This window comes from Amyelois transitella, chromosome 13 (assembly GCF_032362555.1).
Source record: "Amyelois transitella isolate CPQ chromosome 13, ilAmyTran1.1, whole genome shotgun sequence".
Taxonomy (NCBI): Eukaryota; Metazoa; Arthropoda; class Insecta; order Lepidoptera; family Pyralidae; genus Amyelois; species Amyelois transitella.
This window is the reverse complement of record NC_083516.1, coordinates 8,413,608-8,429,934: the sequence shown is the minus strand read 5'-3', so window position 1 is coordinate 8,429,934 and position 16,327 is coordinate 8,413,608. Positions and strand designations below refer to the sequence as shown.

Below are 16,327 nucleotides of genomic sequence, written 5' to 3'. Positions count from 1 at the left end.
CGTCACTGATCCATGAGCGATATCAGAGATTAAGATACGTATCTCTTATGTAAGACAATATAACATGACTGTATATGTATCTATATGTTTTGTTTTTCGCAAGCATTCCTAGAAATACCTACTTACACTAATATCGTTATTGTGAAAAGCTGTCTGTACGTTAACGCTTTCAGAACTGATCGATGGACTAATTTTTGAAGAGTTTATCTGTTTCTCAGTACTATTTATTTTAATAATCAGGTAAATCCTTACTACTGTAATCATTTACTATACTTCTACCCCTTGGCGTTAGTCCTGGTAACATCCTCACATTTCTGAGGAGAAGTCCGTAGTGCGCCTTTACGTCCACGATCATGGATTGGCTGAGTCAGGTTTTTACACTAAACGACCATCTGACCTCCGCAACCTTTCCAGTAGAATCTAACTCCTAGTAGATCATAATTACACATTCAGTTGTCTGAGCGTGCAAGTTTCATCACGATGTCACGATGTTTTCCCTCACCGTAAGAGCATCGGTTAGCACTCAAACTAATATAAACTATTCAATCCTACTTATAAATTTACCGTGTGGTTTCCAGCACATAAGAATAGTACCGATCCACTCTTTCCCATGGATGTCGTAAAAAGCAAGGAAAATAAACTTGAGACTTTACTTATGGGCGATGGGCTAGCAACCTGTCATTATTTGAATCTCAATTCTATTATATAGCCATACAGCTGAACGTGGCCTTTCAGTCTTTTCAATGCTGTTGGCTCTGTCTACCCCACAAGGTATATAGACGTGATTATATGTATGTATGTTTTAGGTTATATTTTACGTGATTATATGTATGTATGAATACAGCAAATCACTTTTCTATTCAAAACTTAGCCTTGCTTAAGAACAATTTACTCATAATTACTATTGGCAAATGGATTAAGAAATATATGTATTCTGTGCACGCATCTTCGTTCGCGTAATTCTTTCAATACTGATTGAATTTTAATTTCATAACATATAAACTTATTAAACAGATGCTTCAATGGGACTTAATATATTTACTTTAAATTTACTGGAATAGATTAAAAAAAAATAACTTATTATAGCGAATAAAGTTTTTAAGTAATTCAGGTTATACACGAAGCGACTCCCGTCTCACCAACGCAAGGAAACTTAACCCTCATAACAAAGGCTGAGCTAGATGAATATACCTACCTATTCCCTTAGTCGCCTTTTACAACAAAAAAAGCATCAAGTGTCTTTTTATAAAGCACTAAAATCCACACATAGCAATAGACAAAATTACTTTCGCATTTATGTAGGTATGGATGTGACACTTTCTTCCTTATTGCGCCCACGCACACGGAATTCAGAAAAGCGTAAAATGTCAGAGCGCGTGACAGAACCAACGCTTAGTCTATGGTTAGAACATTCAGAAGCATGTTTAGTTTATGTAATTGTGGACTTGAGTCACTATTGACTCGTCTGAATGCCGATAAAGCAGTTATGATCGCGGAAAGAAAGCGAAATTTTCAATGACTCACCCAAATTGGCGTAATCGGGTATGGTTATGTCATATGGACCACCACACATACAAACATATAAGAAAGCGATTTGTTATGTTAATGAGGTTTCAATTGGATGGATGTGTAATCAAGATCCAAGAAAGTGGTTCCAATGCAAAGATTGCAAAGGTTAGACGGGAGTCGCTTCGTATAAAAATCTGACTTACCCCAATACAGGATCTTCAATATCATATGCTTTACGCGTGACGTTAAATATTAAGAATGTTAACAAATGACCTCAGGATGAGGAAGAACATCGTGAGGTAATCTGCATGCCTACAAAAATCTGAAAAAGAATTTTTTTCTTATTCAGATTTTTACGGTCTTATTTCTTATTCAGATTTTCTACAGTCAGACTTCACAACTTCACTATCCCAGAGCGTGGTCATTCATAGACGAACCTCGAGCCCTATGGAAGAAGGATTGAGCAAAAACAATGTTGTAAGCGTGCAATTTCTAATTTTTAACAAAACAGTTGGTTTTTCTTAGAATTTCACATCCGATGTAAGCGGAAGTTTTTATACAACGCAGCTTCAATTTCAAAGGATAATTACCTCAATTACTTTGGCGAAATTTCACTGAAATCCAATCATTTGCGAATAAAAACGGAAATAGCTACGTTATAAGAAACTCTAGCGGCGCCCCGTGGCATCACTTTTGTGGGAATTTCGGGATAAAAAGTATTTATTAAGCTATTTTAGGTTATAAACTTGGGATTCTTCTTTGAGGCGATGGGCTAGCAACCCGTTACTATTTGAATCTCAATTCTATCTTAAAGCAAAATAGCAGAACGGGGCCTATCAGTCTTTACAAGACTGTTAGCTCTGTCTACCCCGCAAGGGATATAGACGTGATTATATGTATGTATGTATGTTTTAGGTTATATTTTTCCCGTGTACTAAATTTTCAGGTAACTAATTTGCAGGGGTAACAAATACAGTTACAAATTTTCGCATTCATAATGTAAGGGAGGTACTTAGTATGATCCTAACTTCTCACCGCTTACAAGGCAGTTTTAAGTTCATGTTTAGTCATAAAGCAAAACCGCAGAATTGTGTTTTGCTGTTACAATGTTTAAGGTTTCTACTTTATAATTTATTTACAAAGTTAGTAAGGCATGAAAGTTCGAAGATTCAGTTTTGAGTAAGAATATGTGAGTGGAGAAGGTGATGTTGGAAGTTTAAAAGTAAGTATATTTACGTATAGGTAGGTAATACCGCAGTGTGGCCTGGCACGTTAGAATAGTCCATCTCTTTCCTAAGGGTGTCGTAAAAGGTGACTTAGGAAAAGGCTGATCAACTTGGAATTCCTCTTGTAGGCGATGGGCTAACAACCAGTCACTATTTGAATCTCAATTCTGTCGTCAAGCCAAAAAGCTAAACATGGCCTTTCAGTCTTGACTTTCAGGACTGTTTGCTTTGTCTATCCCGCAAGGAATGTAGACGTGACTACATGTACGTTATGTTAGTGGCGATTAATAATTACTTAAATATTTATTCAAAACCGTATGAATAAATATATTAGTATGATAAATAATAAAATTTTAGTTTGGAATTTCTACCTCTTAAAACTAATTTCAACCATATAAAACTGAAAAAACATAAATATTTACTTCGGAAAACGCAGAACCTCTTTTCTCGATAAAAAAAATTGACTTTAGGAAGAAACCCCGCTACCTTTCCCAGGAAAAGAAATCATTACAAAATTTGTCACTCCATCATGACGTCTCTATTTTCAGATTATGTCTCTCCTTTCAATTCTGTCTAATCACGGGCGCCATCTTTGATCACAAGTGTTGTTGACAGATGGCGTTGAAGTCTCAATGTGTGCTTGCGTTTCTAAATTTAATTTCAGAACATCCCCAAGTCGTTCTAGTTTCAAATCGCGGGTATACGGGTTTTTCTTGAGTCGCGAGGGTATTTAATACCTATTAGCCTTTTCACTCATTTCGGTAATCGCTGCACCTATTTATTTATGTATATTGTTTATCTACTGTAGTTATGTATGTATATTATAATTATTTAATTTTATATTTTGTGTAGGTATAAATATATTTATTTAGTTTAACCCCACATAAAGTTCTCTGTAAGACCCAATGGTTGACTGGTAGATAAAGCTTCCAGCATTAAGTCCGCCAATTGTGCTATACATATGTATTTTGTGCAATGAAGTTTAAATAAATAAATAAAAAAATTTAGCTGATGTAAACCCCTTAAGCTATGTACTCACGACCGCAGATGCAACGGGAACCAGGCCCGCTGTCGGTGCGGCATCGGATCCGACACGGGTGCGGGTCGGAAGGCATGTAAGATCCGTTTCACGGCCCTAGCACTCACTGCTAGTAGCGCGATCATGGCTAGCACGCAGACGCCTCCGAATATCGCCCATAATAACTGTAAAATACAATGCTATACAATAACCTTTTATTACATCACAATAAGTTACAGCAAATTCACAATTGTGTTTTAAAAACACAGCAGCACAAGGCGACCTTATCACTTTTATTATAAAACTAGCTGTGCCTGCGACTTCGTCCGCGTGGAATAAAACCAGGAAGCACTTAAGGATGAATAATTTTCCCCGTTTTTTCACATATTATTCCATTATTTCTTTGCTCCCTATAGTTGCTATAGTTGCAGCATGATGTTATATAGACTAAAGCCTTCCTCGATAAATGGTCTATTCAACGCAATAAGAATTTTTCCCTGATGGATTGAGAAACAAACTCTTTAGTTTTATAATATAAGTATATATAAAGCTTTGTTTGTTTAAATCATCGCTAGGATACATGTACCTAGTGAACTTGAAGAAATCATACATATAGTCACGTCTATATCCCTTGCGGAGTAGACAGAGCAAACAGTCTTGAAAAGACTTGGCCACGTCGGCTCATTAATCATATGTGATGTGTAATGATACTTCCGGAATTATGGATTCTTTGAATTACTTATCTAATAATAACATTTTTGTTTGAACATTCATGTATAGAATTTTCAAATAATTATTTTTAAATAATAGGAGAATTTTCTAGAGTTACTTACATAAGTTTCATATGACACTCTTTCATCTTCATCAGGATCTGTAATAAATATTGATATTGTGGTTAAATTTGTCAATAAAATACTGGTTAACTGTAATAACGGGAAGAAAAATTAAGAATTCAGATTTATAGAACCATTGATCTCAATCTACATATACCTATTAATACGAGTATTGTAAATGAGAAATTGAGTTTCTCTTTTTATTACTTCTTCACAGTTAAAATACTAAACCGATTTGCATGAAATTTTGCGTACGAATCATATCAGTAGAGAATGCAACTGGTTACAAGCAAAGATGTGTAAGAGATTAACAAAGAAAGACAGAACTATATGCCTGTAAATATACACTGACAGTAAAATGGTAGTCACTTCTTGGTAAAAACCTGATTCACCCAATTCACGACCTAGGTCTAAGGCGCACTCCAGGATCCTCTCCCGAAAGGTGTGACCAGGAGGAACAAACTCACCGTAAGCTGTAGAATTACCAGCAGGCCCCACGCATCCTCTTTCATCGACAAGGTTTACCCTCGCCAGGAGCTTAACATCCAGCTTGATTCTGGTATCCTTCGGCCCGTCTCTTCCCACGGGTTCGTTTACAGGAAGAAGGTGCCACCTCAGGCTGTCTCCCGTCGCGATAGGACCATCAGCGTCGATTCTTCTAGACACAGTGTTAGCGAACCAGGGGGATGGATGCGCGTCGGTCACCATTTGCTTACCAATGCTGTTGGTGAAAAGTTAGTATGTAAATAAGTGTTTTATTATCCAAACTAGCTGTGCCCGCGACTTCATCCGCGTGGAATACTTATTTTAGGCATCATTGAAAACCTCAAGGAGGAATAATTTTCCCCGTCTTTTTCACATTTTCCATTATTTCTTCGCTCCTAAAAGTTGCAGCGTGATGTTATATAGCCTAAAGCCTTCCTCGATAAATGGTCTACCAAACACAAAGAGATTTTTCAATTCGAACTAGTAGTTCCTGAGATTAGTGCGTTCTTACAAACAAACAAATTCTTAAGCTTTATAATATTAAATATAGATTATAAGAGCGATGGTGGTCGAATCGGCAAGCCGCTCGGTTAAAAAGCGTGTGACGCAAAAAGGCACAGGTTCGAATCTCACCCCAGTCATGTACCAATGGCTATTTTCGAAGTTATGTACATTAGTTTCAATACTAACCGATGCTTTTACAGTGAGGGAAATCATCGTGAGGAAACCTGCACATTCAGGCAACTGGATGCGTAACCATGATCGATCCAATATGGGTTAAGTTCCCCTGCAAAGGTTGCGGAGATCAAACGGAAGTCGCTTCTTGTAAAAACGTGACTCACTCAATCCAGGTTCCATGGTCATAGGCTTTCCATGCTGGTTCCGCTGAAAAGGTTGCGGATAAATACCTACTGGGCGTCTTTAAGTCGTTCCAAGACTGACGGCACTGTCTACTCAGAGTAAGGGATAAAGTCGTGATTATATGTATGTACATATGTACGAGTACGTACATTCGATCAATAAGAAAAAAAAAACGTATTGTAAAATCTAAAAATTTTCAATATTGAGTTTAAATATTACGAAAACATTGATATTAATTTGTAAGTTTAGAATATTTTACAATTTGATCCTCTCGTTTATTGCGTAGGCAGTAAGACAGATACTAAGTTTGAGCTTCACAAGTAGTATAATTTTGATACCTTGATTCTCGGAGGGAATAACTTTATAAAACTCTATAGCTACCTATACAAAACCTGCTAACTTTGTTCCATCAATCCACATTTCAATTAGAAAAAGAAGAATGATATCAACTGTCTACCCGAATAACACAAGGCGACAAAGTGATGGATTGATCAATAAGTTTATTATGATTGATTCGCAGATAAGTCTTAGGAGTAATAAAGTGTAAAATAAGGCCTCCTGGGTAACGTAAATGATTGATTCATACATATTATAACATATGTATCCCTTGCGGGGTAGACAGAGACAGCAGCCTTAAAAGTGCATGTTTAGCTGTTTGGCTTAAGATAGAATTGAGATTCAAATAGTGACAGATTACTAGCCCATCGTCTACAAGAAAAAACCCAAGTTAGGCTTTGGCTTAAACGGCTTTTACTACATCTATGGGAAAGATATGGAGCGGTCCTTTTCTGAAGTGCTAAGAACCACACGGTTGTATATATAATACATGATTATAGAAATGCAAAATTTTAGAATTTATACAAAAAGGAACTCGATGATTTAATTATTTAAACACGAATTTACCTATTCGCTTTTAAATCATCGTACCTAATTAAATGTGTTATTTTAATTATGATTTTCATTTACAGAATTATGTATTTTTGAAAATAATTGCTTTTCTATCACCGAGAAATGAGATTCTATTTTTGATTTAAAAGAACAGTTCTGGCCTTTAAAATCAAATTTTAAAAAAGGAGCGGTCGCCATTTTGTAATTCACTATAAAAAGAGTACCTATTTCTTTTGATATGGGAGTCACGAGGGTAACCTTTAATGTGGTTTGCATCACAATTCAAGGCGGTTTGGATTAGGTATTCTGACACCAGCGTAAGGCTTGAAATTGCATTATGCTGACCCTTGCGCATTTCCTTAAAAAGAAAGATCCGAGTCTTGGCTATGAAATTTGGAATTGGAATACGTCCGCCTAACACAGTTACACGCCCTCTCTCTTACCAGCAAAATTTTCAAAATAACTTAAGAACAACATACGTAAAAACTTTCGGAATTATCAAAATTTGTAAAAATATTTTTTTGTGATTGGAAACGGCTTGATTTAGTTTTAGATTTAGGTTTAAAGAACTTTATTCTCATAAAGAAATTACATTCCACTTAAAATGAGATGAGTATATGCAAATGTGTGACTAAAATACCCGCTGCTGAGGAAAACTTCTTGAAAGATCAACGAAATGAGCCCAAAATGTTTATTGGTTCTGTAGATAAGGTGACAACTCAATCTTTCCTACGTCGTGAAATAAGGAAGCGAAAATATGAAGAATTTATTGCAAAATGTAACGTCACTTCAAGTACATCAATATCTATCCCAGCTATAGTTTGGACGTCTGATAGTTGCTCTGCTAAAACATCAGATGAGGACGCTGAATTTTGTTCTGCAGAATTATTATCTAAACCATTCTTAAAAATAACTCAAAAGATGAGAGATGAGCTAAAAAATCTTGCTACATCGTGTGATAGAACTAAAGTTTCTGACCGATCTGCAGCATTAATTTAAGGCAGCGTTACTTGACATAAATGTTATTAGTATTGCGGACTCAACAAAAGTGATAGACCGAAGCAAAATACGAAGAAAACGGCAGATGATTCGTAAAGAATTGCAATTTATAGAAAAAACATGAACCTATAACAGCTATTTTTTTATGGTCGTAAGGACAAAACTTTTAATATAACTAATAATTATATATATTAAGCTTATAATATATATCAAAGGAAGACTAAAGTTGAAGAACATATCTCAATCATATCATATCATACACCCAGAAAATCTTTTGCTGGCTATGTAACATCAAGATGATATTCAACACTTACGAGAGCTGGCTCTTCGGAGAGGTTTAAAGGCAAGAAGAGAGTCCAAAGGCAAGAAAGTTCGTGATTTCCAGTTACTAGAGCAAAAAATAGATGCGACAAATTATTATGATTTGATAGAATGGGCGAAAGAGAAGATAACAGAACCTCCTGTAACAATGAAATACAGCGACCCTGAAATTAGATACTAATAAAATTGCATCTGGAGTTCAACTGTTTGACATTGAAAAGTACCTACCCTTGCCACACTCAGGCAGTCGAAAGGTGTATCAAAATTTTTACTGAGGCTTCAGCATCTGTTTGTGGACCCGATGCTAGAGATGGATTCATTCGTACGCGAATAAAATACAGGCAAGAAATACCCATTTTTAACGCCAAATCTCAGTATTTCCGTCAAAAATAAGACTCTAGATCTTCTGATACGGAACATATTTTTTTTTGTTTTTATGGTTATTTTATATAGTTATTCATACTACTAGTAGTTTAAAGTATAATTTCAGTAAAATATATGGTAATAATGTCTTAAATAAATGTTAGTTTGAAACTATTTTTCTTTCTTATTTGTCTACCTTTATATCTAATGCGCCACCTCAAGATATTGAGTTAGAAAGCTGTAATTTTGTATAAACATTATCATTACTATGGATCACTGTTTGGAAAGACAGGAAACTTAAAATTAAGAAAAAAAAAATTTCACTCCACCCTAGTAGGGTGGAGTGAAACATATGAAAAAAAATTTTTTGCTCTTTTATATATCTCCTGTATTATTAATAGGTGACCATATGTGAAAGCTTTATTCGTGCAGAAAAGCAAAGGTCTACGATTTTATTTTCAGGTGGCGCATCGAGAAAATTGTTTCTCAAAAACGAATATTTTTACTTATATGCCTACCCTTAAAAAAGAGTTGTTCTTAAATGTTTTGCTTTCAAATGTACTGTTTTTAGGTTTGTCTAATTGTTATCTCATAGTCAAATATATAATTTTTTTCATAAATCTTAAATATATAGTTTTTAAATAGTGCAAAAAGTTTAGTGATTTAAAATAAAAATGCCAAAAAACGCGTAAAGATGTGCGGTGTCCTTTATTTGGTGATCCAGGTGATCCAATTAAATTCAGTGATAATATGTTACCTACATATTATGATGTGATTAAACACTACTTGTGGATAAGAAACAAAGTTAGAGTTTGATAGAGTTGGGAAGGACCCTTCAGTCAAAGATTTATGTGAAATGATTGCTTTCAATATTGAAACAATCGGGAGTAAAGCATCTATGCCTACAATTTCCCATCAACAAATCGTGTCTAGACTAATTTCGTATTATCAAAAGTACAAGAATGTGAAAAAGTTACGCAATGACTCAAAAAAGCCGATATTCTACGAAGATTCAATAAATAAGTTGTTTGATATCGCAACGTGTAAACATTTACACGTTGCGATATCAAACAACTTATTTATTATATATCGAGCGTATATATCGAGAACTATGCATGAGTAGGGTACATCAAAAAATATTTACAAATCACAAATTAATTCTATGGTAGTGGTCGCGATGTGTAGTCTAAGTTTTTTCTTAAATACATTTATGCTCATACTTGTTCTAAGTTCTTTAGGCAACTTGTTGTACAGCTGTACTCCCTCAAATAGTATCGTCTTTTTTCCGTAGTTGGTTCTAGGGATTATTAAATTAAGTAGTTAATTTTATGTAGGTATGTACTCTAGTAATATATAAAGACTGACCTGACAAAATACCCTTGTTTGGCCAGCCCCCTCGGCAGCCGTTGAGGATACCGTGGAGGGGGCAGGGTCCAGCTGATGTTAGCGAAGAGTTCCCCTTTAATGGAGACCACAAACGCGGACACAGATGGCGCTGGCAGACGAGGGGAGTGTGCGCAAGAGCATACGCCTGCCACGCATTCTGAAATTGGAAGGGTGTATTAGTTTCGCAAATATGGTAAAATGCCATGTAAATCTATGTAATTTTAAGTATTATGTCAGTGAGAGTGGTGGTTAATTTTTGAGGTGGTTAATACTAAAGTAATGATTACTAAAAACGTAGGGTAGCATAGCAGTCATATATATTTCAAATTGTATAGACTGAGCTTACCAAAGGGGTAAATAAACTTGGGTACAACATTTATGGGTCTTTTTTTATGGTGCCGTGAACCACACGGCAAAATTACAGTATCAATAGTTAATCGCATGGAGATCGGTTCAATAGTTTAGACGTGGAAAACAAACCAACAAATTAGTATGGATAGCTACAGAGAATCTATAAAAAACCATGTCGATAAGACAACTAAAATTCTTCAACCTTATCTGAACGGGAATCGAACGCGAGGCCTTAAGAATAAAGAACGTCACCTTAATTGGCCACTTCTTCAAACCCGTTTTCTGAGCGGGAGTTATCATAGTAATTTCATTAATTAAGGCTTACAGAGACGTCAGTTTCAGTAGCTTTTGCTTACGTGTGATGACGCAATGAAACAACTTGATAAGGCAATTATAATATTCAACGGAGCAATTGTTTTCCTTTGTGTTTTCGATTTGTGGTTAATTTAAAAGATTGTAAGATTTGTCATATATTTTAATAATAAATACATATGTACATACATACATAGGTACATATGGTCACGTCTATATCCCTTGTGGGGTAAAAAAGAATCCCGAGTTTGTAAGCCTATCCCTTAGTCGCCTTTAACGACATCCATGGGAAAGAGATGGAGTGGTCCTATTCTTTTTTGTACTGTTGCCGGGAACCACACGGCACAATCAATATGTAGGATAGGCCAATGATGTGAAAATGTGTGCCGTGTGGTTCCGGCACCAATAAAAAAAGAGTAGTAGGTATCACTCCATCTCGTTCCTATGGATGTCTTAAAAGGCGACGGAGCGATAGGTTTATAAACTTGGAATTCTTATTTTAGGCGTTTTGTCTAAAAACCTGACTCACTCAAGCCGAGATCATGGTTAAAAGCATATCTTAGGCTTCTCAGAGAGGCGAAAATGTAACCCAATTAACGCCAAGAGAAAGAAGGGGAACTGATATACTCACCATCTAATTGGACTATTTTATCCACGACCGTGTGGCCGTCCCAGGGGTGTGCTGTCAACACCACCAGGTAGGAACAGCCTGGTCTGACGGCACAGGTCTCCGCCACGTGGTTCGTGAACGCCGGAATGATCCACCATTGCGTGTCCTGGAAATTGTCTCATTTTAAGTCTTGGAATGTGTGATAGCTATCTGTATAATAAAAGATATTTTATGATATGATTTTAAGAAAAATAGAGAATATGATATGATTTTAACATAGAAATGTCATATTGTTGTTATTATTCCTATAGTTTTAGATATCAGAGGTATCTATAGTTTAACAATAAATACTAAAAATCCTGTATCGTTTCGGGAGAAGTAGTATATTTTTACTTGTCATGATCCCTGCCTACTTCTTTCGCTTCGTTCATAAGTCCTTTTATGTCAGCTCGTCAGTTTCGATTATTTTTGACTCTGAACTCCCAGATATAAATCAAAAAGAAATTTCATCTCTATTTTTTTAATTATTTCGTATTCTATCTATTACCTACATATACCGTGTTGTAGTGAAATTCTTATAACTACAGAATGGTTGTTCATGAATTGTCATCATTTCAAGATACGCTTGAACACATAACTTATAATTAACTTTAATGTTTAGCTTCATCAATTGACAATATTTACATTTATCTAAAAAAAACAAGGCGCTTTTGTACGGAGTTCCTCTTGAGTTATATTAAAATTACCATTTTCTTTCGTCCATAATTTTCAGTAAAAAAGCCTAAGATTCACCTATATATTAAATCAGTCTAGCGGTTAAGCCGTGAAAACGTGACAAACAGAATTTAGCATATTAAACATACGCAAGTACCTAAGTACTAAGACTCACACAAAGTTCTCCACTTATCTCAATGGAAGACTGTTAGATAATTAATCTGTACTAATATTATAAAGCTGAAGAGTTTGTTTGTTTGAACTCGCTAATCTCAGGAACTACAGTCCGAATTGAAAATTTTATTTTTGCGTTGAATAGACCATTTATCAAGGAAGGCTTTAGGCTATATAATATCACGCTGCAACTATAAGGAGCAAAGAAATAATGGAAAATGGAAAGGGAAAATCAATCATCCTTGAGGGCTTCAATGATGCCCGAAATAACTATTCCACGCGGATGAAGTTGCGGGCACAGCTAGTAATATATAAACCGCTTATTATGTCATGCAGATTGTATTTTATACAACAAGCTTTAAACAAATAAAATATGAATGACAGGAGTGTTCGGCGTATTCTACACAAACATTCATTGACTAAATATATTAATTATCTCTCGCCTTTAATATCAAAATAAAATCAACAGCAAGATAGGTACTAAAACATTAATCATAGCTTTAAATATATAATCAAGGGTCCTATTTATAAATTGGTGTAATTTGCCTGAGGCACTGAAGTTTCTTTAATTAATATGGCAAATTCTTACTTTGAAACTAAGCGTTGATTTATGAAATACCTAGTTGATCAATTCGTTATTATCAAAGGTTAAAAAGTTGCAATTAGTTCTTTAAACAGAGTATGGAGAAAAGTTATAAATAAGTATATATTCCTAGCTGTCCCAGCAAACGTTGTTTCGCCATATAAATATTTTTTAAGTAATTTCTAGTTTAAAAAAATGTTAAGCGACAACCCTTATCACTAAGGGGTATGAAAAATAAATGTTGGCCGATTCTCAGACTTACTCAATATGCACACAAAATTTCATGAGAATCGGTCAAGCCGTTTCGGAGGAGTACGGGAACAAACATTGTGACGCGATAAAACATATAAATAATAATAAAATTATATTATTGACGAGCATTGACACACCAAGATGAAACTACTAGTAAATAAAAAAGTCCTGAGACCTTTAGATCATGATAAAGGCTGCAGACTCGTAAGATGAATGTGGCTTTTCCCTTTGTCGCCTTTTACGACAATCTTTAATGTACCACATGACTGAGTTAAAATTATCTACAATATGGCATTTTTATGGTTTAAAAAAAAGAAGGTTAGTATATACCTCAGACAGACACTAGTCTACAAGTGTATAACTTTTGAAGACTCATTTCTCCTGAACCATCTCTAAATAGGTACTTTACTTCAAATTGATATGAGAACTCAAAACTAAGAGAACGGCTTATTAAATTGGGGTTTCTCTTGTAGACAATGGGCAAGCAACATTTCACTATTTGAATCTCAATGCATCCTGTGGCCTTTCGGTCTGTTCAAGACTGTTGACTCTGTCTACTAAGCAAGGGATATAGACGTGAATTATGTATGTATGTATTTGACGGCCTCTGTGGCGCAGCGGTAGTGCGCTTGTCTGTGTCACCGCAGGGCCCGGGTTCGAATCTCGGCCAGAGTATGATGAGAAACGAACTTTCTCTGATTAGCCTGGGTCTTGGATGTTTATCTATATAAGTATTTATTATAAAATATAGTATCGTTGGGTTAGTATCTCGTAACTCAATCTGTGTAATTGTCCGGTATATATTATTATTATATTATATATTTGAATCTCAATCCATTCTGTGGCCTTTCGGTCGTTTCAAGACTGCTGGCTCTGTCTACTACGCAAGGGATATAGACGTGAATTATGTATGTATGTACAGTATACAAGCACTTACACCAGGAATGTTGTACTCATAGCACATTGGACTCTTGCAGTCTATGGTCTCCGTCACACTTCTCACTTCTATAGAATAATCGCGGGCAGATTGACCTGGGAACAATGAATATATGGGTAAAATTAATTAATTAATTCATTCATATAGTTAATGACGTCTATTATTGATTATCGCAGTATTGAAAGACTCCTCCACTAAGAAGCAACCTCTTACTATTTAAATTAAATTATTAAAATAATATATTATATAGGTATATGACGTGTGGTTCCCGGCACCAATAAAAAAAAAGAATAGGACCACTCCATCTCGTTCCTATGGATGTCGTAAAAGGCGACTAAGGGATAGGCTTATAAACTTGGGATTCTTCTTCTAGGCGATGGGCTAGCAACCCGTCACTATTTGAATCTCAATTCTATCATTAAGCCAAATAGCTGAACGTGGCCTATCAGTCTTTTCAAGACTGTTGGCTCTGTCTATCCCGTAAGGCATAAAGACGTGATCGTATGTATGTATGTATGTATATATTATTTAAATCATCAATTCCATCGTTAAGCCATACAGCTGAATGTCGCCTTTCAGTGTTCGCGAGACTTTCGGCTCTGTTTACCCCGCAAGGTAAACAGACGTGATTATATGTATATGTATATATTAAAAAAACAACATTACAGTTATTTTCCTACAAGTGTTTCGTGATAAATTCCCCATGCAGCATGCGTTTAGATCATGTGTCTGTCTGTATAAGAACAAATGAACGTAAACCACGCAATGTTTAGCCATTGTAAACAAACAACACTATCGTACTAAATCTCGTGGTATAATCAACCAACATTAATAGACTTGGTGGTTCGTGGTCTTAAATCAATGACTGGCAGCGTATTGCGTATTGTGGATCAAAATAATGTGGAAACAAAAAACTATTTTAAGCTGTATTTATTTTTTTTCTGAAATTGGGAATGAAACAGCCGCTTTTGAATTATTTTTGGCGTATATATTTATGTTACCAACTAAGCTTATTGTTGTAATTTCTGTGCATTCTTTTGGGCGTCATCAATTTGTAAAAATTCGGATCTAATACATCATTATAATGTGATACATGGCCAAGCGGTAGTTGCGTGTCACGGAGATGAACAATGTTTGCTACGGCGGAGAGTGGAACTGAGAACACGCAAAGATGAGAGATAGAGAGAGAATATTGATCTAATTATCAATTAGAATTCAAATACAAATTAGAAGAATTAAAGTAGAAGATACTCCATTAAGTTGCGTTGTAGCAGCGACAAACGAGAGCACTGTCGTTCAATCAAAAGCTATAGATAAATTTATGACTAGATGAAGTAATAAAATGCAATCATCGCTAAAAGAGGATAATATATATATTCTAGCTGCTACGCGGTATCTAGTGATATAAATATCTAAGGCGTTAGCGGCACAGAAACGCTTTGCAGCGTTTGACAAGACTAAGGAGGCTATCGAAACAGTTATGCCGTAACTGATTTTAAATTTTCGCGTTGCATTATACTATTATAAAAATAATACAGGTATTAATTACAATGACTCGAAACGTTCGAGATAAAATAAAGGTACTTTACGAACGTACGCGTTTATTACCTGTATTATTTAAGTTACGCTGTACTACGATGTAGCTGCGGTCGTTTCTTGATTATCAATATTATTTCGTTTTATTTTCAGCACCAAAACAATAAACAGCAGTGAATTTTTATTTTTGTACACACTTTATCCGTTTTCATATTCATACATAACATTACGTGCCTTTATAGAAAATATACGCCTGTTTACACTTCAATCGAGTTGAATTAACCACGAATTTATAAAAGGCAAACAATTTTCTTTTCCGTCAGAATGTATTACAGAAATTTATTTATTACGCCACAAAATGTTGACCGTTATTGCGTTTGACTATAGATACTTCAGTTCGAAACTGTCCGAAAATATCGATGTTTATTTGTGTTACAAAATTTTGCAAACTTCTGTTCGGCCGTGAAAGAGTGATTGACTAAAAAACATCCAAACAATCCACGTTTTGATCGAGTTGTAAACATTTTGACTAAGCGTGACTTTAAACGTTTTCAGGAATCGTTTTACATCTGCTGGTTCGTCAATGAATTGTGTTCAACTCTTGAGTTTTTGTGTGGTTTTCACATAGATTCTATCGCGGCACTTACTTAGGTAGTATTTATTATGTTTTTGATAGAAAATAAAGGTTTTCTTTAAACGGGCGTAGACACTATTTGTTTGATTGCCACATTCCAGACTTTTCTGTCTATAAAAAGTAACAATAAATTAATTTACAAATTTTCTTTTTTTTATACTGCAATGTTCTTTCATAAAGTGTGTACCTGACGTAGTCTTAAAACTAAAAATAAAACTATGTAGGTATTTAATTTACTTAATGCTAGGCTCGAATCAGCCAAAATCATAGGAAAAGTCATCAAAAATTAAAAGGATGATAGTTAATTAAAAGTCATTGTGTCTATTGTTAATTT

At 35.1% G+C, this 16,327-nt stretch overlaps 1 protein-coding gene across 2 annotated transcripts in view; it reads right to left on the bottom strand.

Moving 5' to 3' along the window:
* The window catches only part of LOC106129274 (fibroblast growth factor receptor 2), a 78,155-nt gene that overhangs the window by 55,096 nt on the left and 6,732 nt on the right, over positions 1-16,327 (bottom strand). For both annotated transcript variants that reach the window (XM_013327784.2, XM_013327786.2), the window contains exons 3-8: positions 13,824-13,918; positions 11,185-11,329; positions 9,870-10,047; positions 5,054-5,307; positions 4,587-4,624; positions 3,775-3,938 (exon numbers count right to left, since the gene is read on the bottom strand). In XM_013327784.2, the coding sequence (XP_013183238.1) occupies positions 3,775-3,938; positions 4,587-4,624; positions 5,054-5,307; positions 9,870-10,047; positions 11,185-11,329; positions 13,824-13,918 (874 nt within the window). The remainder of the gene's footprint in view (positions 1-3,774; positions 3,939-4,586; positions 4,625-5,053; positions 5,308-9,869; positions 10,048-11,184; positions 11,330-13,823; positions 13,919-16,327) is intronic.